At 41.8% G+C, this 24,122-nt stretch overlaps 2 protein-coding genes across 3 annotated transcripts in view; both read right to left on the reverse strand.

Moving 5' to 3' along the window:
- LIN9 (lin-9 DREAM MuvB core complex component) overlaps positions 1-8,426 on the reverse strand; it is a 32,732-nt gene extending 24,306 nt beyond the window's left edge. Inside the window, exons 1-2 of one of the 2 annotated variants that reach the window (XM_063124148.1) lie at positions 8,348-8,426; positions 1,038-1,070 (exon numbers count right to left, since the gene is read on the reverse strand). In XM_063124148.1, the coding sequence (XP_062980218.1) occupies positions 1,038-1,070; positions 8,348-8,426 (112 nt within the window). Of the gene's footprint in view, positions 1-1,037; positions 1,071-7,473; positions 7,494-8,347 lie in introns of those variants that run through there. The other variant, XM_063124149.1, reaches the window with a different exon arrangement.
- A 7,265-nt stretch (positions 8,427-15,691) lies between these two features.
- Positions 15,692-24,122, reverse strand: part of PARP1 (poly(ADP-ribose) polymerase 1) — a 52,831-nt gene continuing 44,400 nt past the window's right edge. The window contains exons 19-23 of the mRNA XM_063124135.1: positions 22,083-22,235; positions 19,462-19,589; positions 19,049-19,110; positions 17,630-17,744; positions 15,692-16,203 (exon numbers count right to left, since the gene is read on the reverse strand). Of these exons, the coding sequence (XP_062980205.1) occupies positions 16,122-16,203; positions 17,630-17,744; positions 19,049-19,110; positions 19,462-19,589; positions 22,083-22,235 (540 nt within the window). The 3' untranslated portion in view covers positions 15,692-16,121. The remainder of the gene's footprint in view (positions 16,204-17,629; positions 17,745-19,048; positions 19,111-19,461; positions 19,590-22,082; positions 22,236-24,122) is intronic.

Raw genomic sequence — 24,122 nt, forward strand, 5'->3', positions numbered from 1 at the left:
TCGACGAGCGCAGTATTTTAGACAGTTCATCAGCTGAGACTGAGGGGAACGCCGAGAGAGTTGCAGGAGGAACTGACAGGTGAGGCACAGGAGCTGGAAGCGGATCAGAGCTGGCCAGATCGGAGCGAATAGTTTGGATTTTAGCATTGAAGAAAGAGGCAAAGTCATTGGCAGACAGAGAGGCGGGGAGAGATGGTGGATTAGGTTTCAGGAGAGAATTGAAGGACTTGAAGAGCCGCTGAGGGTGTCTAGCATTTGACTGGATCAGCGTTGAGTAGTGCTGCTGTTTGGCCAGTGAAATGGCAGAAGAGAAAGAGGAGAGAACAAATTTGTAATGGACAAAGTCCGCCAAGTCCCTGGAATTTCCATAAACTTTGAAGCCATGGGGAAAAAAATGTCCCCACCCTCCATTTTTGCAGAGAGTGTGTTTGGGGGTAGGGTGGAAATTTTGATTTCACACTGTTGAATAGAATGCTTTATAAAGCAAAAATTTAAAATATTACTGCCAGTTCTCACTGCTGCAATATTATGTACACATATTATGATGTATAGTTTTGGTTTTTCTACACAGGCCCTGTTCAGACAACACACTAAGCCACGCTTAGGCCACTAACCCTTTTACAGTAAATGGTTAGTGAGTCTGTTTAAACTATGGTTATGTAGTGGCCAAGGAAATAACTAATAGTGCTCTCCCCATAACACGATAACCAATGGTGGTTCAAATAGCCAACTTTGCATAGCATTGGTTATTTGGCCGAAATAACCAACAACTGGTTAAAACACGAGAACCTGCAGTGGGTTAAATAACTGTCAACCAGTTAACCACCATTGGTTATCGTGTTATCTGAACCCAGTCAAGTCTTTCTTCTTTGTAACTTCCCCTGAATCTTTTGGAACCTACTGCCATTCTCTGCGGCCAAATTTCAGTTGGTCTGACTTTACCTACCTGTGGAATGAAGTGCTCCTTGAATGTGCATTTACATCACGAGTTCTTTTTCATGAATATTACAGTTTAAGAAATAAATGGTATGGCTTACCTTTCAAACTAACCAAGGCTTTTGCTGATGAACCTGAAATAAGTAACAAACACACAATAAAGTGAAAAAAAATCTCACCATGTTTTCACAGTTCTTGCTGCATTTACATCTCAGATATCTTAGAGACCAATCCTAGCTCCCAAATGTTGATGGCTGAAGAAGGCTAGAAAGGCATGTTGGTGGCCCTCTGCTGGGAATAGCAGGCAGAACGGCCCCAAATTGGGCATGATGTGAGTAAACCTGGATTTGGATCTGCAGGATCCCCAGCTATGACAGCCATGAAACTGGCACAGAAAATCCCTACCACCACTGCTGTCAATGTGTTGGGTGGGGGAGGAATTGGAAAAATATGGATTGACAAAAGTCTAGCAAAACTACCCTACCACACAATCTGTGACCAGCATGAGCCAGCAGAACTGGGGATGAGGCAGTAGATCTCCTGCTTTGCTCTTCTATATCCCATTTAGGACTGCTCTGTCCTTCATTTTCCATCATTATCAAGGAAACATTTGGGGATTTCTACCTTATCTATATAAACCAGTTTCAAATGTGTTCAACTACCATGGCTAACAACTAAGGAAAAATAGGAATCTGTAATTCTGTGAAGGGGCAGGATTTTCTACGAAAACAATATTTGACAGTCATCACAAAGCATCCATCAGATGACTGCAGCTGTGACAGTTAACCAAAGCTTGTAGTGTCGAAATATCAGAAGTGCAGCAGCATTACGGTCAATTCACACGTAATGTCAAATAATGTTTCAACACTACAAGAACAAGTCCTATGTTTGCCCAGTCCCCCTTCCCTTGCCCACTCTGCTTAATTAGTTATTTACTGGTCATAGTAAAACAGAGTTTGTGATTACATCCAAACCATCAAACTATGGGTTTCACTTGTCTTACAAACCATGATCAAATCTGCACAGGACTAGACTGTCAATCTGGTTTTATATTGCAAATCCATTTCAAAATTAAACAACTGAAGTAGCATTAACTTTGCCACAAACACTTCCATGCTGTTAAGTCATAAGAAGCCAAAAATCAAGCTTTCAACAAGATGCACCAGGTTCCAGTCCTACGAATGGCATAATAAGCATTTTGCATTATTAGAGACTTACATGGTTCAAGCTTACTTTAATGTAAACTTACATAATATGGATTGCAACTGCTGTGGTAATGTTTATTAATGCATTGAGACCAATTTTTCATAGTACAGGAGAGGGTGCAAGAGCAAAATGCTTTTAACATCTACTTCACCCCCAATAGTAGTATTTAGGCTATGTCTTCTTCAAGATTTCCAACACATTTCCTCTAATAAGAGCTAAGATATGATCTTCAACAGCACCAGTTATACCAGAGTAACAAATTTTGCATTGTGCAGCTGAACAAACTGCAAAAAAAAAATAGTAGGCTGGTGCAATAGGCCGATAAGAACGAGCATAGCTATGATATTTGCTTCCTGCCTCCCTCTCTCTTCAACCCCCAATGTTTCCCCAATGTAGACAAGTGACTTTCCAAAAGGAAAAAGCCTTATGTCACCACTCCTGTTCTTAGAATAAGAAATTACCTTTAGGAGTAATTACCTTTAGGAGTACCCCTGCCAAAGGAAGTGAGGCAGGTGGCTACCAGGAGGAGGGTCTTCTCTGCTGTGGCACCCCGGCTGTGGAATGAGCTCCCTAAGGAGGTTCGCTTGCCTTTAGATGCCAAGTGAAGACCTTTTTATTCTCCCAGCATTTTTACAGTCTATAAATAAATTTTAACTGGTGTTTTAAATTTGTAATTTTGCATTGCTGCTGTTTTTATCTGGTTGAGCTTTTATATTGTATTTTATATTATGGTTTTATACTGTTGTTTTATACTTTGAATGTTTTTAATTTTTGTGAACTGCCCAGAGAGCTCCGGCTATTGGCCGGTATAGAAATGCAATAAATAAATAAATAAATAAATAAATAAATAATAAACCAATAGGAAGAGATGAATCGATGGCCTTGTAGGCCCCTTCCAACTCTACTATTCTATGATTCTATATGGAGATATTTCTACCAGTTAGAGGCCTAGTCTGATGACAAACACAACTGATTTGCAAGTATTTTCATTCATTTAAGTGAATGGGATTTTGGTATATTCCTGTAGACACCAAAGCAAATGATACATTTATGCCATATCCAATGAAATCTGCTACTTTCCTAGGTGTGGAAAAATTATACAAGCTGTCCTACAGCCTGATGCTATGGTTGCCTATACAAGGCTGAAGGGAAATAGGATCAGGTGTAAGTCTTGCTGCTCCAGAATTTTTTTGCAGAATGTGGCATTGTGCCAGTATAGCACAATACCCATCACACTGCACCAGCATAGCAGCTCAAGACAGTGCGACTCCAGTGGCACAAAAGTCCAGTCCTAGGCCCACCATGATTTAAATCTGAGCAGATAACGTGGTTTGTAGAAGAATGCAGGAGTGATGACACTAAGCAAAAGCCTATTAATATCAATATAGATTCTCCTCCTGTCCCGAGTCCTATGCAAAGTTGCAATTAGAAAATATGAGTTTTACTCAAAAATATTAGCACCAGGTCCCAAGACCCACAGACCTAATAGTTGCACAGGTTATAATGCAACTACAGACCACAAATGGAAAGGGAAAGAAAAAGACCAGGAAGCCAGAAACTTGCTGAGCAAACACCAGCCTAGCACAGACCTAGATTAAGCCACTTTGGAAGACATTATCAATTAGTTTGCAATGCTGCACATACTAATACAGTAGTCATTCTTTGCCAGCACTACAGAATCAGACTTCCAGGTTCTGCTCTTAGGTCAATTTCTTGGTGGTAAGTTCTGTTTAAATCAGTGGGCTTATTATTATTTTTAAAGTCAGGATGCAAAAGTGGTAGACAAATATTTATTCAGCTGAATAAGCACTCCATTTTTTAAAAGCTGGAAGAGAATTTCAAAAAGTGAGGTGCTGACATTTCATATAAAAATCTGTCACAAATAAGGATTGGGTAAGAGGATAAAATCAGCGCTGTGTGCATTCTGTGTTTGACAAAATATAAATTCTCTACCGATCTCACTTGCAAACTAAATAAATTATGTATATGCTGCCTTTGCTGCCTTAAACCTCATGAATTATGCTTATCTTGCATACTTCATTCCACTTCTCCTAACTACGGATTGAGTAAGTGGGAGCCCATGATCTGATTCAGATTTTCATACAGAGCATCCCAAACATGCAGCTTTGTAGAGGAAATTCTGGGCAGAATGATCATGACTACTTCATGTGAATGTAGCAGTGATGTGAACTACTGCAGGAAAGCAGCACCTGTCAGCATGGTTGTGCCATTTCAGACATTACTTCATCTGTGTGGCCATGCCATGGTTTCAATTTAGAATCCTGCATTTTGTGAATGTCAAGCATTATCTTGTTATACATCACATTGCTGGATGATTCACACAATAGATTGTAATTCAACAACTGTGTTATTTAAATAAACATTCATATATTTTTGTAATAAACAAACTCCATCCTTCTTTAAGGCATAAAGCATCCCAGGTTTTCTCAACCAGACTCATGGTTTGCAACCACTGCAGCAACAAAGCCCTAACAAATGTTTATCACCCAATGCTTAACAACTAACAGCACAATCTTATGCATGTCTCCCAAGAACTCCAATTGACTTTAGCAGGATTTTCACCCAGGGAAATATATATATAGGTTTGCAGCCTAAGTTAGAGAACTCTAGTAGGAGTCCTTAGAACTGTAGGAAAGCCAGAGAGTTTCCTGCAGAAAAGTATGTGAACTCTTATTAAACAGCTCCTAGATCTTTATACTGAATGTGGAGGGAGTGGTGTGGGGTAGGATGGGGAGAACTGGGCCTAGAAAAAAATCGTACTGGTAGCTGTCTGAGATCAGAAAATTCCTCAGACATTCCTCACCCTTCCTTTGAGGCTTAGTTTTCACAACCAGGAGATGAAGTAGTAAACCTGAGTATGAACTGCACCACTTCAGAATGCAGATGGGAATTCACATGATGGAATGCTCATCCATTAACCCCCCTCCCCACAAAACATTAAAAATCCTACAGAAGCTAGACTAGAACCTTTCTTCCAGTCACCTAATTTTCCATGGGCAGGGATTTTTTTTTATAGGAATCACAACCTGGATTTCTCAAGTGGTACACCACAGATAGTCTTAACACCTTATCTGCCATTTGAGATAATGACTAGGTTCACACCACACGATAAGCCACACTTAAGGATTAAGTAATGGGTTGAATGTGGGCTGTCATTGAACCATTGGCAATCTATTGTCTGAACTCAGCCTTGCTAATAAACCATGGTTTGTTAATCACAAACAATCCAGTGTACAACCCAACAACAAACAATGGGTTCACTTCATCAGTTGTTCATGGTTAACAAACCATGGTTTATTAGTGCAGCTGGGTTCAGACCACACAATAACCTACATTTCAACAACCCACATTCAAACCATATTCAACCTGAGTGTGGGTTATTGTGTGGTCTGAACCCAGCCAATGAAGTTTGATGCATTTGTGCACCTTTCCACAGCTGATGCCCTCCAGTTGTTTTGGACTACAACTTCCACCATTCCTGAACATTTGGCATAATGTCTGGGACTGATGAGAGTTGAAGTCCAAAATATTTGGAGGGCACCAGCTTGGGGAAAGCTGCATTACAGGGACAAGCCTTTCAGATGTTGTTGAACTACAACTTCTATCATCAATTACTATTGACTATGCTGACAGGTGCTGATGGGAACTGGAGTCCAACAATATATGAAAGCCACAGGTTTCCAGTCCTTGCATTAGAGACTGCCAGAACCACAATGATATGAGGTTGAAAGGGTGATTGTGTGGCCCAATAAGGTAACTTTAGTCTTCCTTTTCACATAAAGCATAACTGATTATCACATCTTGGGGTAGGAGCAAATTTTCTTCTAGGTCATAGTAAACAACAAGCCGTGATTTCTTCCTCTGCTTGGATACATTTCTCAAACTATTTGGATATAGTTTCACTAAACAGTTTCATGCCACTAATGTCTGTTGATGCCCTCTGCTTTATGTATGTGTTCATCTGCTTATGCAAGTTAATAAATAACTAGACTAGTGCAGGGATGGGTAACGCATGGCCCTCCAGATATCTGGGCCTATAACTCTCATCAGCCCTAGCCACCATAGACAATGGTGAGAGATGATGGGAGTTATAGGCCAAAACATATTAAACATATTTTAACCCAGTATAGAGTTTTGATATAAATCTGTCTCTCTCTATGAAACGGACTATCCTTTAACTATTGTCGTAATAGAGAACATACCCATATTTTGAACAAGTTTTACTATAGTAAAGATCATCCTCAAACCTTGATTTGTTATACAAAACCTTCCAACAGCTTCATTACAAATATTATAACTTGAAACAATTTTATTAAGCTTCTGTTCTGCAATATGCTTGCATTCCTGGCCTCCTGTCTTTCTGACACACACACACACACACACACGTTTGTGTGTGTGTTATACACATATTTTAGAGTTTTCTTACTTGCTTAGGGTTTAGTTCTTTGTCTAAATATTTATGTTTCACACACTATTCCTGTACACTTAAAAGCTATTTATAATTTGTCTGTAGATAAAATTTTATTGTATACCTCAGTTTTCTCTTAAAGTTTGAACAGCAACATAGTTTTGGATCTGAGTATATAGTGTGCATTTTGCTTTGCATTATTACCAGATATTTAAACGTGCATCTTTGGCTATCACCTGTATAATGACTTTGTCATTCATGTTTATATTAATCTCCTTGTTTATTTATTTATTTAATTTATATGCCGCCCCGTAGCTGAAGCTCTCTGGGCAGTTTCCATATGCATTGTACAGTGTACATACAAGATTTGCTTTGCAAATCTGCATCATGCTTCACCAAGTTCAGTACAGAGCACTGTATAAAGGGTCACCCCAGCATTCCCGCTCCTCATGAAGAATGTTATATTAACCTCTATTGTTGTTCAGTCTCTGCCTTCAGCTATAGACTCTGTATATCCTTTTACATAAACTTAACAAAAAGTCAAGCAAATCTTGGGGTGCATCTCAGGGGTGCATGTTTCTGTGGCAGTTCTCAATCCTACATGGAAGATATACATTGGAGGATACATATTGTCTCTTGATTGGCCAACAGTCATCTAAATCCAGTATTTTGACTCATTACACTTTTGAACAGTGTGTATCCTCCCCATCCTCCAGATTTCATGAAAAAACCCCACAGTGGAAAAATATATATCCCCATTTTTGCTTCCCAACAGTGTCCAAACAACTCAAGTGGATCATAACTCAAGATACTGTGCCAAGCCAAGTGCCAGGAAACAAATTCATCCCCACTAAGTGAACATCCCCAAAAGCATGCACTGCCACCCTTGGCTCTGTTCTCACAGGCATTCATTTTTGTTAAATTACTGGTCAAGACGTAGAAGAAGCAGGCTGTAGGAACCTGCCCTTTGCCACCTTTGCTATTCTGTTGGCATGATCAAGAGGAAAGTTAGAAAGTAAGCTTTATTTATGCCAGTTAGAAATGGTCTCCTAAGCAGCAGTATGTTTCTTAATGCAAACGACGAGCACATGCGCCTCCCCAAATGCACGGAAGGCTAATGTCATGTCAAACCCCAAGTGCAGGGTGCCCATTGCAGGACAGAGATCCCCTTCCCCAAATAGATCTGCGCTGTGGTGGTGCTGTACTCTGTTTCACTGCCTACCCCGGAGAGGTGCGATGTCAGCGCAGTGCCACCCACTGCCCTGTACACAACGCTCCTCTGCCCGGCTTTGAAAGGCGTACTCTACTTCCTGCCCATCACGGGCATTGCCCCGGCCTACACCAGGTCTCGGGGTGCAGGGCGCGGCTCACCCTCGACGGGAGAAGGGGACATTATATAAGAGGCTTCCGGCCCTGCTCTGGTGGCCTCCCCCACCCCGCTTCGCCGCCTCCCAAACAGAGTAGCTGAAGGGTGCGACTGGAGGGGACGACACTGGAGAACAGAGCTAGGCTGGCCAGTGAGGGAGGAGACTGTGGCTCCGGCCCCGCACAGCTCCCGCCCCGGCACCCACGACAACAACAGCAGCAGCAGCAGTAGCAAGAGCAGCGGCAGCGAGAGCAGCAGGCGCCGGCGGCAGCAAGAGCGACCCGGCCACTGCGGCTCAACTGAGGGGAAACAGGCGGAAGGTCCCGTACGCCGAACCGCGACTTTAAGAGCGGCCGAAGAAGAAGGGCCGGCAGCGGGGCAGAGTCGGAGGGGCACAGGTCGCTACTCACTCTCGTCAGGCAGCTGATCCAACTCCGCCATCTTGAAGGAGCCGCGCCGCTTTTTCAAAGGCTGCCTGTCGCGGTGCATTGTGGGGGAGGAGACGGAGTCCTCCAGCCTGCCTGACTGGGGGAAGGGGGGGGGGGGGCAGCGGGAGCGGCTTGTTCAGCCTGTCCGGGCTCCACGGAAGCAGGGGCGGGAGCGGGTGAGGCGCGCGCGCCCGCCCTCTTTTTGCAACCAGCCGGGAGGGAGGTGGGAATTCTTGGCGCTCTACGAGAAGGGCAGCTGCTGCCCTTTCACACAGGGTCAGGGAACTGAAGGACCGGGGCGGGGGAGAGCCGGCGGGGGCTGCAGCGTCCGCAGCTGGCGCGCGGCTCCCAGTGGTAGCGGATTACACTTACCGACGTCCTTCGGGGCCGGCTCGTGTCCCTCCCGGACTCTCCCCAGTGGGAGTTGGGCGATGTGGCGCGGGACCAGAGAGACAGCCGCGCCACCGTCGTAACTTCATAGTCACTTTCCTTGCTTTCCTCCGATTTCCTTCCTTCCTCTCCGTCCTTTATCTGAAACCTGCCGTTTCCGCTATTCTCATACTGTCTTACTTAGAATATTTACAGCGCAGGCAATTATTTACTCAGAAATAGGTCCCATTTTCTGTGGTAGGGCGAGTGTATTGGCAGAACTTCATGCGCTTTCAGTACTACTTCTGCTTCCGTATTCAACAAAGCAGGGCTTAGAAGCCCCAGTCTGTCTACACATGGAAGTAATGGGGATGTCTACCCTTTCCCTCTCTTGGAGCTCAATTCTGTATATGTTTAGACAAAAAAAAAGAAATACTCTCCTGCCAAATATGCATAGCATAGTAATCCTACTAATATTTAAAAGCATATATAAAGCAAAACTAGCCACATGTGACGCTGGGGTGAATCCACAGTTGGACAATGCCTTTATTAGGACCAACCAAGCTGTCATAAAAGAGTAAGAAAGCTTTTGAGTTCTTCAGAATTCTTCATCAGGCTAGATGATACAAAAAGCAGGGCATTGGAGGCAGGGGGAGAGAAACAACAACAAAACATTCCCCAAATTAGGCCAGAATGGAGATCTCATGACCAAAACATATGGCCAAATTTCCATCATCCCTCCATTTTGTACCACCAAGCCTGCTGAGTCTTGTAACATTTTGCTTGTCCCTAATAAAAGTATTGTTGGATTTTGGATTTGAAAACATTTTATATTGTGATTCTAAGTCCAATTCCTCAAAAGTAGTGATTTTCTATTAAGTATTTTAACATTGCACCCTTCAAGTGCGCTGAATAGCAACTAACCCATGATAGTGGTGTTTATCTTCCCCAAATGGCAGATTTTATATGTCAAATCCACCCCACACAAAGCCATTTCTAACATGAAAACAAGAGCAGCCCTGCTGGCCCCGGCTAAAAGCTTATCTCGTCCAGCATCCCATTTGCCAGTGGCCAACCATATAGTTCTGGGGAGCCTACATACAGGACATGAAGGTAGTGGCACCCTCCCACAGTTCTCCATTGAATGATATTCAGAGGCAAGCTAACTGATCTTGGAGGTACTATACAGTCCAAGGAGTCAGAGAATACAGGTCAGGTGACACATAATAAACATAAGATTCAAGTATAGAATACTTCTTAAAAAATCATTTTAGAGATGGGGAAGGGAGATCAAAGCCTGAGAGATAATACACAGTCTAAGCACACATTCCTTCCTACAAATATTACATCCTGGGGACAAAGAACAGGAGCTTTGTTGCTCCCATGGCCTGTATGTAAGTTTCTCATGGGCGTTAGGCTGTTTTTTCTCTCTCGTGTTTTTTACTGCAGTTTCAGAATAATGTTAGGATTGTTTTATTTTGCAGTTGCTGCTGTTATATATTTAAATGTGTTAGTGTTTTACATTATTATTTATTTTATGCTACTTTATTACTGTTTAATTTTGATTTTATATCTTACATTATTTTTTATGTACTTGCACACCAGCCAGAGAACTTTGATTATTGGGTGGTCTAAAAGTTTAAGTAAATAAGATTACAACAGTTTAAAAATTACCCCCCCACACACACACTCTTATACCAATTACTAATTTCCAGTTTCTATTTGAATACTATCATGTGTGATAAGAGTGGGAGAGTCCTGCTTGTGATAGACTTTAAATGGAAGCTGGAATTGAGAGCTACAACTTTTCTAACTTTATGGTACATGGAATATTAAATCTGCCTCTACATTTGGAACACTTCTAAGATATCCTCTATATCACATCTCATAACAAGAGGACAAATTGTCTTTGGAACCTTATGGGGTAGAAATGGGCTGGGGAGAACCAGATTTTGAAAATTGTCCGCTTCTTAACGGTTGGGAGTAAGCAGATATTTTATTTATTTCAGATATAGCACAAGTGAACTCAGTGACAAAGAGCACCTTTTATCAGCTTAGGCTGATACACCAACTGCACCCTTATCTGGACAGATAGCCTAGCTACAGTTGTCCATGCTCTGATAACCTCTCATCTGGATTAATGCAATGTTATACGTGGGGCTGCCTTTGAAAATGGTCCAGGAACTTCAGCTGATACAGAAAAGGGTAGCATGTTTACTAACAGGGACTGGCCAACGAGACATCACGCCAGTCCTTTTCCAGCTTCATTGGCTGCCAGTCCAGGTCCAGGCTTAATTCAAAGTGCTGGTATTAACATTCAAAGCCCTAAACTGCTTGGGGCCAGGCTATCTGAAGGAACGCCTCCTCCCATATATAGCTGCCTGGACCCTAAAGTCATCCTCAGGGGTCCTTCTCTGTGAGCCCCTGCCAAAGGAAGTGAGGCAGGTGGCTACCAGGAGGTGGGCCTTCTCTGCTGTGGCACCCCAGCTGTGGAATGAGCTCCCTAAAGAGGTTCGCCTGGCACCTACACTATACTCTTTTAGACGCCAGGTGAAGACCTTTTTATTTTCTCAGCATTTTAACAGTCTATCAAATTAATTTTAACTTTGCTGTTTTAAATTTGTATTTTAAATCTGTATTAATTTCTGCATTGCTGCTTGATTTTATCCTGGCTGTGTTTTAATATTGTATTTTATATTATGCTTTTATAGCGCTTGTTTTATATTTTGAATGGTTTCTATGGTTTTAATTTTTGTAAACTGCTTCAGCTATTGGGCAGTATAAAACTGCAATAAATAAATAAATAAATAAATAAATAAATAAATAAATAAATAAATATTTAAGATATGTTGATTTTTTGCCTTATGTACTCTGAGCCCTTGAGACAGACCAGCCAGAAATCCAACTACCTTAATATATTTGAACCAGAAGTCCTACAATTTTTCGCCTGTTTTCAGCATTCCTAATCACCCCTACATTTTCCCCACTTGAGAAAAATGGCATGTTCCCTTGGTCCTACTGAACCAGGAGGCAGACCCAGCCTATCTCGAGAGACTCTAGCAACATTAAAGCACCCCACCCCCAAAAGCTGATGTTTGGCTATGTATGGGTTACTTTTCTGGCTCTCATGTTTTCTCAGCTGCCTGTGATTAGCTCAGGCTTTCTAGCTGTCAGCCATGTCCTGTGTATATGCTGCAATTCTGCTGAAGAGCGCCAGAATTGCAGTTTTTAAGAAATTTCTACCCCATAAGGTTCCAAACAGTGGCAGCTGGTGCCCTTTGGTGCTGGAGGGGCAGATGGAAGCTAATGGAAAGAGAAACCCAAGGGGTCATTTCCTTTGAACCCGTATTTCTATGCTTCAGTGCAGGAACCCATTAAACAGAAAAGGAAAATTGCATGGGGAAAAGAAGACACATCCCCCGCAATTGCTCCCATTCATGTAGCCACCAGTTTAAAAAAGAACATTGCCTAAACATTTTTTAAAAATATGAGATTAAAAAAATAATGTACCTACCTTGACTGCAGACTACTTTTTCCTGCAGTACTGTTTCTCTCTGGTTTTATGCACAAGGAGTGGTTCATATTTTAATAAACACATTAAATATTTTTTAGCAGGCCTGGGCCCAGTACTCTTCAACATTTTTATTAATGATTTGGACGAGAAGGTGCAGGGAACGCTGATCAAATTTGCAGATGACACAAAATTGGGTGGGATAGCTAATACGCTGGAAGACAGAAACAAACTTCAAAGTGATCTTGATAGGCTGGAGTGCTGGGCTGAAAACAACAGAATGAAATTTAATAGGGATAAATGCCAAGTTCTACATTTAGGGAATAGAAACCAAATGCAGTTACAAGATGGGGGACACTTGGCTCAGCAATACTACAAACGAGAAAGATCTTGGAATTGTTGTAGATCGCAAGCTGAATATGAGCCAACAGTGCGATATGGCTGCAAGAAAGGCAAATGCTATTTTGGGCTGCATTAATAGAAGTATAGCTTCCAAATCACGTGAGGTACTGGTTCCTCTCTATTCGGCCCTGGTTAGGCCTCATCTAGAGTATTGTGTTCAGTTCTGGGCTCCACAATTCAAGAAGGATGCAGACAAGCTGGAGCGTGTTCAGAGGAGGGCAACCAGGATGATCAGGGGTCTATGAAGAGAGCCCTATGAAGAGAGACTGAAAGAACTGGGCATGTTTAGCCTGGAGAAGAGAAGATTAAGGGGAGACATGATAACAGTCTTCAAATACTTGAAAGGTTGTCACACAGAGGAGGGCCAGGATCTGTTCCCGATCCTCCCAGAGTGCAGGACACGGAATAACGGGCTCAAGTTAAAGGAAGCCAGATTCCGGCAGGACATCAGGAAAAACTTCCTGACTGTTAGAGCAGTGCGACGGTGGAATCAGTTACCTAGGGAGGTTGTGGGCTCTCCCACACTAGAGGCATTCAAGAGGCAGCTGGACAACCATCTGTCAGGGATGCTTTAGGATGGATTCCTGCATTGAGCAGGGGGTTGGACTAGATGGCCTTGTAGGACCCTTCCAACTCTGCTATTCTATGATTCTGTTTCTATGAAAACAAACACAGATGCTTGGGCTATGCATGGCTGTCCGTTTCCCAAAGTAAAAAGTTGCTGCTATCCTTTACTAACTGGGGAGGGGGGATTATGCCTGCAAATGGGAATGAGGCAGAGCAGTCCAGGAAGACACTTGACCTTACTGCCTGTTGCCACACCGCTGTCTTTAGGAGATATTCTGAACATGTTCCATAGCCCAATATTTAGGAAATGAGAATGCAGCCAGTTAGAACAGAGGATTGGCTAGCTTTAGAAAGCTGTGAGTATGCTCTGCACTCAAGTGTATAAATTACTTGTGGGGTGGGAGAATCATTTGAGAGGGTCGTTGCCCTCCTTGCACAGCCTGTAGGACCACCGCTTAGTGAAATCTAGCTGGAAGCCTTGCCCAGTAAGATTTTCAGAGGGCAGGGCTTCAGTTTCCATTACATAGTTCTTTATTCTACTGCTGCTAGACATGTGGAAGGGCAAAGTTTTAAAAAAAGGCCAGAAAAAGAATAGAAAATAATAATGTAAAAGTTTGAGAAAAACAATACATGCTTATTTGAATGGTTTTAATTTTTGTGAACTGCCCAGAGAGCCCCGGCTATTGGGCGGTATAGAAATGCAATAAATAAATAAATAAATAAATAAATAAATAAATAAATAAATAAATAAATAAATAAATAAAATGTTTATACAAGTCTCACCACTCAAGCTTTTTTGTTGTTGTTGGAGCAGAATTTTAATACATAGCCCTGCCCTGAAACTAATGTTTCAATGTTTATACCCTGAAGCCTTTCTGTTGCACATAGAGGGGAGTTGGGAGATGATGGATATAGATCTTTTCCAGTGTAAAACAAAGGTAAGTAGAGCGCACACGTTGCTTAGAACTTATGCTTTTTTATATGTATGCTTCAGTTTATTACTTCAGTATTTGCCCATTAGAAAAATAAAACAAGCATAATGGTATTGCATCATTTTTTTTGGGGGGGGGTAAGTGTTCTATTTGCAAAAGCCCCCCGTTTTTTAGTCAAATACATACGGGCTACTATCCAACAAGGTGCTTATACTCCTGCCAATTCTCTATACTTCACCAATTCCACTGTGCAACTGGGCCCCACTAAGTTTTTGCACTTCTTAGAGTAAGCCCTGAAATTAGCAAAAGCACTTCTGAAAAGAGACAGGTTGGCGGAGCTTGCATAACGGAGCTCCCCTGACCTGACTCCTTCCAGAAACGAGTATTTTGGGGCTTCCTCTAGGAAGTGCTAAATCTCCCTTGCACAAGTGCTGGGTCCCAATTGTGTAATGGAATCAGCAGGAGCCACCGCTTGCAGAAGGGAATCAGCAGGTACCCCATTGGATACTTCCCTAGAGTATAAAGGGGAGAGACGGGGAAGAGGAAACCTTACAGCGGTTCAATATCCTCCAGATTTTGTGCCCCAGGTTGTGAGAATAAACCCAGCAGTTGAGCTCCATCAAGCATAAAGGAGGCATGGTCAATCACAAGGTGTTCTGGGTCTGTAACCAGCAGACAGGCAATCATCCTAATGAACTGTGGGGTTTGTCATGTGACTCCATTTGAAGATGTGGGCTGGGCAAAATGAAAGGCATTGGGCCTGTTCAGATGACATACTAAGGCATGGTTAGGCTAACCCTTTTGCAGCAAATGGTTAGTGTGTTTAAACTGTGGTTATGTAGCCACCATGTTTAGGACTGGTTGAAACGGCATGCTAAGCCATAATGTTTAGCTCGAAATGCGTAACCACTGTAGCTTAGCTTATTGTCTGAACAGGGTCCTTGTTTATCTACATGAGGTTATTGGTCCACAGACTCAGATTGGCTATCATGCTGCATTTGCAGGTTCATATATATTTGCAGGTTAGTGTCCCTCTTTCTAGACCTTTTTGTTAAAAGACTAACTGAAGACCAAGCCTTTCCTCTGAACTCAGTTCTACGTGTTGTCCTTCTAATCTAGGGTGGGAGCTCTCCCATGCATAGGATGGGTGGGCCTGCAAGACTACAAAGGCCCTATAACAGCTTCTGTGACTGTGTGGTCAGAATGTTGTTCTATGGAAGTTTCCACAGAAGGGGAGGAGATGTGTTTTTTCTGGCAGCCCAGTTGTGAGTGGTTGGTAGAAGAGATATGGGTGCTGTCATGGGTTCACCTGGCCATCGCCATCCATTGACTGTTAGGTCCTGCTCGTGGTTACGGCATGTGTATGTGGACACTTGAACACTGTGAGCAGTATGCCAGTATCTATAACTGTTCTTATTATGCTACTGATTGTTGCTGGTTGAGCATAGGACCACGACTGCGTTACACAGGCATTACTCCTGGTACTACCAGGGACACAGAATTGCACTGAAAGCAATTAAAAGTTTTGTAGTATAAAAGTAAAGATTTAGTATGAAATTAGCTTTTATTTTTACTTCAAAATAAACACGTTTAACATTTATTCATAATAGAAACTAAGGAAGATTTGCTTCTTGTAAACAGTTCTAAATTTCTTCTCCCTGCCTCACTTACAAAAGGCTAAAATCAAGGGTGTTGTTGTTTTTTTGGTCTGTCAGTTAAAGGACACACAATAGCCCCAAAACTAGAATGGGCCAAAAGAGGGAGAGGGGGAAAAACAACAGAAAATTTCTCATAGTATTCAGTTTCATGTGTTGTTGCACATGTGTGTTAAAAAAGCCTTACTAAGGTGATTGACTAAACTTAGATTCAGCAAAGCCCTGTAACTTTTTTTCTTGTATCTCAGTCATGGGAATCACTGCTTAGGTATTTCAAAAGGTTTTGCATTATTAACTCTTCAACAAATTATTTTTTTTCTTCACCAGAGAGATGTCTTATAGTTGAACTTCAGTTTCAGCAGGTACTTCAGATTTACCTGAGCAAGATCATAGACAATATATCTGAAGGAAACAGCAAGTTAAGGAGAGATGTTTTAAAAGAAACGTTGTGAAGAACGTTAGTGTCATGCGGATGCTTTAAGTGCTTGTAGCACCAACAGAAATAAACAGAATTGCTTACCGTTAGCTACCAGTTTCTTTTGTATATCCACATATATGAGCACACACACACAGAGGCCACTGTTCAGACCTTTCTAAGAAGACCTCCTGATAAGTTCTCCTGCCTCTCCCCTTAAAGTTTATGTATTTAATCTGTACTATTAGTCTCTTTCATGCAATGCAGTGCATACAAAAGTGGTGCAATCATATATACAACATTTAATGTTTAAAAATACAAATAAAAAACATTAAAAGCCTCATTACAAATCACAGAAACTCAACCATTCCTGAAAGCTTGGAAAAACCAATGTGTTTTACTATCTTTTGAAGTTGAAGTTGAAGAAATGAGACAGCGTTCTGGTGTCCTAACCAATAATGTTCCACTCTAGGTTGACATAAAACTGACCATCCTAAGGGATGGAACCCAGAGCAGCTGCTCTCCTGGGATAAGAGGGGTATGGGACAAAGTATTCCCTTGGGTATGCCATACCAGAGTGTTTAGGACTTTATAAAGATCAAAACCATCAACCTGGAAGCAAACTGGCAGCTATTGCAGCTGCAGGAGGACTGGTGTTTTGTGTTCTCTATACCCAAGCTCTAGTTAAGATAAAGGCTGAAACCTTGGAGAGTCAGGGCCAATCATTATAGTAGACAATACTGAGCTAGATGGGCCGGTTGTCTGACCCACTGTAAAGCAGCTCATCTGTCACCAAGGGAAGCCCCATGTAAACCATGTTGCAGAATACCAAGAGATGGTTGATGGCAGGAACGTCCCTATCTCCTCCAGCAAGGGAGAGTGTCAATACCTCAGCACAACTGATTAAAAACACACATCCTCAAGTTGCCACCTGGCAAGCTAGGAGCACAGCAGGGTATGGAGCACACCTGTTGACTAGGTTCAGATGACATGTTGTGGCGCCTGCAGGTGCCATACTGCATAGCCAGCCCTGTTTGAGGGTTGTCGTGTCCTAAAACAGACCATGACACACGTCACAGCCTGACTGGGTTATTTAACCCATGCCATGGTTGGCTGTAGTGTCATGAGAACAAGCCCACTGAGAACATGTTTTCATTTTGGTCATAAAATGAAATGGAGCGGGGGGAGAGTGCCTACCTGATCAATTTCCTTTATGTCTGCTGGGAAAGCCAAGGTTGCTCATACCAAGCTTTGCATGGAAGCTCATGTATGAATGTTAAAAGATCTATACTCCTTATGCATGGCAGCCTTCAGCTGCCTGGAACCAGCCAACATCTGGCAGACAGCCACTCAAGCTATGGCAGTGATTATGGAACAATCGACACTCCTAGAAAGATGCTGTTCAAAGGATACTCATTATACAGAAGACAGGTGTTGCTAACTCCAGATGGAATTCCATTGCCTAAAGGAACATCTACACCATCAAGAGTCACAGTGGCTGAGGGATCTGGTGCCGTTTTGCCCAAACCTATATAGGAGGGAAAAGCAAACAAAAAACACCCAAAGTCAACTTGACAAATTCACATTGAAAGCCTTATGAAATTACCTGATCTTTATAGTAGTATTTATTATTCTAGTAAACAGTAAGGGCACTGGGAAAGGCCTATATTCTTGCTCACAAACATTTACAACATAATCTTTAAGCATATCCAATTAATCTAAGCCCTATTCAGCCGCTCCAAATCTGAGGATAGTAAACACGTGAGGAAGGAGAGAGAACTAGCTAAACCCTCCTCTGTTGTTGTTTTTATCGCCCTCGACACAGGGAGGGTGACGATGTGAAGAAGAGAGCTCCTCTATCTGTGGGGACTCTCCACACGACTCAAAACACACATTTCCCAGCATTCCAGATCTCTCCTCTTCACAATCACTCTTCCAGTGTAGAGGGTGACGTAAGCGACGATGGAGCGTGGTGGGGCTATTCTTCATATTTGGAATGCCTGAATACTATCCTCATATTTGGAAAGCTTGAATAGAGCTCTAGTTCAATCACTTGAATCTTTTGTAAAGCGTTTATTTGCATGGTCTGCAAATCCACCCCTTCCCTCCCAAGATTTCCATACACATTTGAAGAGGAACTTTTCAGCTATCAAAGAAGCTCAACTTGAGTTCCCCTACAATGAATTATGAAAAAAAAGTCCTTCAAAGAGACAGTTGCAGTGAAAACATATACATGTTTACTCAGAAGTAAGTCTTGCTGCTTCCAATGGGACTTGCTCCCTGGAGGAGAAGGCTATCAATAGCTACTAGTTCCAGTGTGCTATCCCCAGTAAGTTGCTGGGGAACATGAGTGGGAGGGTGCTGTTTGCATTTGCGTCCTGCTTGTGGGTTCCTGTTTGACAGCTGGTTGGCCACTGTGTGAACTGAATGCTGGACTGGATGGACCCTTGCTCTCATCCAGCACGGCTTTTCTTATGTTCCCTAGTAAGTGTGTTTAGGATTGCAGCATAATTGAATTTCTAGAATTCTTTTACCTAGTCTATTCAATATTCTTTTGGATTGATCTTTACTTTTCCCTCTCCTCTATTTCAGCTGAGTGGCTCTCAGCTGAAATTGACTACTAAATTTATCTTTGGGAGGTGTAACATAAGATCATATTAACTTATATAATTATAGAAATTACTAAAGAGTGCACAGTAAAGCGTATATCATTTCAAAATGCTTAAATAATTTCGCCGAAAACCCAAAACCAGCCTTGGATACTTCATCAAAATTGTCACCTCCTCTCAAACAAAAGTTCACAGCAGCATTTTCAATTATTATTATTTTTACCTTTGACACTGTGTTTTCCTTTTGGTAGCTTGGTTATATGGGAAGCATTTTTCAGTTCATACCTAGCAAACAGAAAAGATGAGGATTTAGAGCAATTCATCAAAGAAGTTTAAACAAACAAGGGTGTCCACAGGTAATACTGGTTTCACAGTTGCAGTTGACAGACAGGTTTAGCTGAATGAAGTTATTTTATGTTTTGCTGCTTTATGTTGCAACGCGTCAAGACGATTTGTCACACTTTAAAACTAGTGTTTTGTGGAAATCCGTACAAGCATTTGTATTTCCCAAATAATCCACTGTACAGATATATAGAATAAAAACCTCCTTAAAAGTAAACCAAGCTCCAATTGTGGATTAAGATACTTTGAAGTTGCATATTTACAAAAATATTCCAAGGCATGTTAGTTACTCACATGTTTCCAAGGGCAACTTCTCCCAGCAAGATTAATCCTATTGGGTCAGCTTGAGAAGGATGGCAGTAGTTGGCGCTCTTGGACACCATATCGGCAAAGTAGATGCCTTTACCAAACATGTAGCCAGTCTAGAAGGAAAATAAAATGTGCATCTGAACAAGAAGTTGTTGTTATTATTATTGATTTATTTAATTTATATCCACTCTTTCTGGCCCAAAATACAGCACTCAAGCTTAGTTACATTGCGTTTCCCCAAAATCACCTAACCAAGAAAGTCTGGTGAGCATGTGCTTTTATTATTATTATTATTATTATTATTATTAATTAATTTATATAGCACCATCAATGTACATGGTGCTGTAAGACCCTGCCGCATAGGCTTACATTCTAATAAAATCATAATAAAACAATAAGGAGGGGAAGAGAATGCACCAAACAGGCACAGGGTAGAGTAAAACTAACAGTATAAAAGTCAGAACAAAATCAAGTTTTAAAAGCTTTAGGAAAAAGAAAAGTTTTTAGCTGAGCTTTAAAAGCTGCGATTGAACTTGTAGTTCTCAAATGTTCTGGAAGAGCGTTCCAGGCGTAAGGGGCAGCCGAAGAAAATGGACAAAGCCGAGCAAAGGAAGTAGAGACCCTTGGGCAGGTGAGAAACATGGCATCAGAGGAGCGAAGAGCACGAGCGGGGCAATAGTGTGAGATGAGAGAGGAAAGATAGGAAGGAGCTAGACAGTGAAAAGCTTTGTAAGTCAACAGGAGAAGTTTATATTGGATTCTGAAGTGAATTGGAAGCCAATGAAGAGATTTCAGAAGTGGAGTAACATGGTCAGAGCGGTGAGCCAAGAAGATGATCTTAGCAGCAGAGTGGTGAACAGAAACCAACAAACTGATGTGAGAAGAAGGAAGGCCAGTGAGAAGAAGGTTGCAGTAGTCCAACCGAGAAACAACCAATGCATGAACAAGATTCTTGGCAGAAGAGACAGACAAAAATGATCGAATCCTGGCAATATTATACAAGAAAAAACGACAGGATTTAGCTACTGTCTCAATATGAGGAATAAAGGAGAGCGAGGAATCAAATATAAAGCCAAGACTATGAGCTTCCTTGACTGGAGTAAGTGTAACATTATTGACAGTAAGAGAGAATGAGAGATGAGGAGAAGGTTTAGGAGGAAAAACAAGCAATTCAGTCTTTGCCATATTAAGTTTCAAACGACGGTGAAGCAACCAAGCTGAGATATCTGAAAGACATGCCGAGATACGATTGTGAACATCAGGAGAAAGATCTGGAGATGAAAGATATAATTGTGTATCATCGGCATACAGGTGATATTGGAGGCCATGAGATTGAATAAGATTACCCAAGGGCAACATGTATAAAGAAAGGCTGCAAATCCCTGTCCAGTGAAATGTGGCTGAAAATATATGGTTAGCATATAAAATGACAGAGACAGGATTTGGGGCAGCAGGAAATTGTGTCCGGGAGCATTCCTTGCTATAATTCTGTGGATGTGGTTTGCTCGTTCTGACAGATTACGACATTGGAAGCTAATATTTCCCCCCCCTTTCCAGATCAAATTAGACCGTGATTTTGCATTTAATGTTATTTACTTTCACCTCCACCTGTGGCATGCAACTCAGCCATCTTGATTCAATCATCTGGATCTCTATGTGTGGTCTGGATTACCCAGAATGATGTGTCAGAGGCTGTTGAACAGATGTCATGGCCTCACAGCTGGCGGTTGGATGATATGTGCCTTTGGCCCCTTGCAAGTCTATGGATATGGTAAAGAGTTGTTCAGGGATGGTGGGGTAGAAAATACTGCCCGTCCAGTTTAGCCCATTCAGCAAAGCCTCCCCAGCATTCTGGGGAGGCTGCCATGGGGAGCAGGGAAGTCCACTTCCATCAGTCCCATTACACATGCGTAAATCTGGTTCCAATCCATAATAAATATTACTTTCTCACTGGTTTTAAATGTTGTTAGCAACCTTAGGACTGTTTATAAAAAATAAAATAAAATAAAAAGGGCGGCGCCAGAATGGTTTTAAATGAACAAAAACAAATCTTGCTAGAGTTCTAAATCTTAAGGGAAAGAACCTAAATCTTAAGGCAAAGACACTTTGGCCTGTTCAGACAACACACTAAGCCAAGGTTAGGCTGCTAACCCTTTTGCAGCAGTTGCGTAGTGAGTGTGTTTAATCAGTAGTTATGTAGCCACCATAGTTAAAAATGGTTCACATGACACGCTAAGTCATGGTTCACACGACACGCTAAGCCATGTTTAGCTCAAAATGTTTAACCACTATGGCTTATCGTGTTGTCTGAACAGGGTCTGAGTGACCCCTCATTGTGGCAATATCCAGATGCCTAGTTCTCCCTCCACTCCAACAGAGACTTGCCACGAGTCTCAAGCATTAGAGGATTAACTTATTAAAATATAGAGGTTGGGGATGATGGGAATTGTAGTCCAACACACCTGGAAGTCACCAGCTTGGGGAAGGCTGACCAAGTTATTTAGATGTTTCATTTCTTTCTATTGGTGACACCACAGACCAAGAATTTCAAGGTAGGGGATTTTAAACGTACTGCTTCTGCATGCATAGTATAGCATTTTACATACCACAGGAGCTTCAGGTGGAGCTATTCGGAGACCTTGTGACAAGATGCCAGCAAAGTTGGTAGCGCGGGAACCATGCCACAGCAACTGACGATTGTGTAACTCTTGGAATGGTTTATAACGCTGAGTTTCTCCTTCACGCTCAATCTTGAAAATCTTTGGAAGGGGGAACAAAAAACAGAAGGAGGATTGAATGTGGGTCAAGACAGTGTTTGTTGAAAAATAATTTGATCTGTAAAGAAACAAGATGAAAACAGAACATATGTTGGCTCTGTTGGGCATTCATGCATGTGTGTAGAACAACCCACATTTTGTTTATAAAATTTAAAATTCAAACACTCCCTTCTCTGGGAAAGTTAGGATTTTGAGGATTGCTTTTGGCAGGGGGTAGTTGTAAGATGGAGATGTTAATTTTAGCCATTGTACAAAAAAAGATTGATCACAATGAGGTCGTTGCTTGTAGGGACTTCTAACTTGACTTAGTCCAGATGTGATGTTTAAGAGTCAATTGAAGGCCCCCCAAAGAGAGCCTTACAAAGTGTTCAGAGACATTACATCGGAGATCTGTGATTTCTTCTCTTAAAAGCAGCCAGTGGGGCAGGGCAGTTGAACTGGGGCTGCAGTGTGAAGAAAATTATGTGGAGAAATCCAATCAACTGGTGTAATGTCTAGCTTTGTCCCACATTTCCTACAGTTTTCCCAGAATTGTAGGCCTAAGTTTAACTCCCCCCCCCACTTAACATTGATTTGTACCTACTCTTCTTTACAGACTTCGATGAATTTGATACAGTTTTGCTGGGGGGGGGGGAGGAAACCTTGAGGCAGACTTGTGAAGGCCCCTGGTTCAGTTTCAACTAAAAGAAATGTGCATTCCAAATTACCACAGTGTTAAGGTGGATAGATGCATCAACACACGCTCACTTATTCATGGAAGAAAATGAAAAAACAAAGATAAAGGACCACTGCAGACATGACACAATCCATTCTTTAGCCTTGTCCAAGGCAGCAGGATAAGGTTTCGAATTACGTTCCCTCCTCACAGACTGCCCTTTCTTTACCGAGTACAGATTATCTTGCCTTGCCAGCCCTAACATGATTAAAAGTTCCAGTGGGCCAGTTCACACACATAGACCCTGTTCAGATGACTTGCTAAGCCATGGTTAGAGCATTATTTGGCTGATCTACACATGAGAACTACAAGGTGATAGTGTCGTTGGGAGGGCTTCACCCCAAACATACAGCTACGGCTCCTTCTATGAATAAGCGTCCAACTGCTGAAGATATCTTGAAACGGGCACTGTACCGGACACCTGTCTACTTTTTACTTAAACACTTAGAACACTGAATTTGTTGGGTGCTACAATATTGTACTTAAAAATTTTTTTTCACGTGCTGTTCTGTAAAATGCTGTTATTGTTATTTAATTGCGGATACATTGTATATTGTATATTATTCTTGTATGAACTTTTTTTGATTTACCTACACATTGGAGGCTTCTGCCCTGTTGGATTTATTTTTATGTGTTAAAGGTTGTGCATCAACAAGAAGAGCATATCTTTTTGTATGCCTGATTACAAACATTATATAATAGTATTCTCAGACAGCATATGTAGGATTGATGTAAATATGACTCACCCACAGTAGAAATATATAAAAATGTTCGTTTATCTTTCACTTCAAATGTGAGCTTTTGTGGTTGAGTGCTAAGCACCCCAATTGTGTTCTGTTATTACAACCACAGCCTTCAGTTTATTGTACTAGTGAGCATATTTAAACTGTGGTTATGTAGCCACCATAGTTAGGAATGGGTCACATGACATGCTAAACCATAATGTTTAGCTCAAAATGCTTAACCAGCATGGTTTAGTGTGTCATCTGAACAGGGTCAATGAGAAGCCACTGTGGGTGAATTTCACCACAGGGCATCTTGTTGCAGTGCCAGCTACCATTTTGAAAATTCAAGCTGTGGCAGGGGCATGCCACAGCTTGTTGCTATATGCGAAACTGGCAAGAGTGGGTTGTTGCAGTGGTTAACAATATTTA

The sequence above is a fragment of the Elgaria multicarinata genome, chromosome 4, assembly GCF_023053635.1.
Source record: "Elgaria multicarinata webbii isolate HBS135686 ecotype San Diego chromosome 4, rElgMul1.1.pri, whole genome shotgun sequence".
NCBI lineage: Eukaryota > Metazoa > Chordata > Lepidosauria > Squamata > Anguidae > Elgaria > Elgaria multicarinata.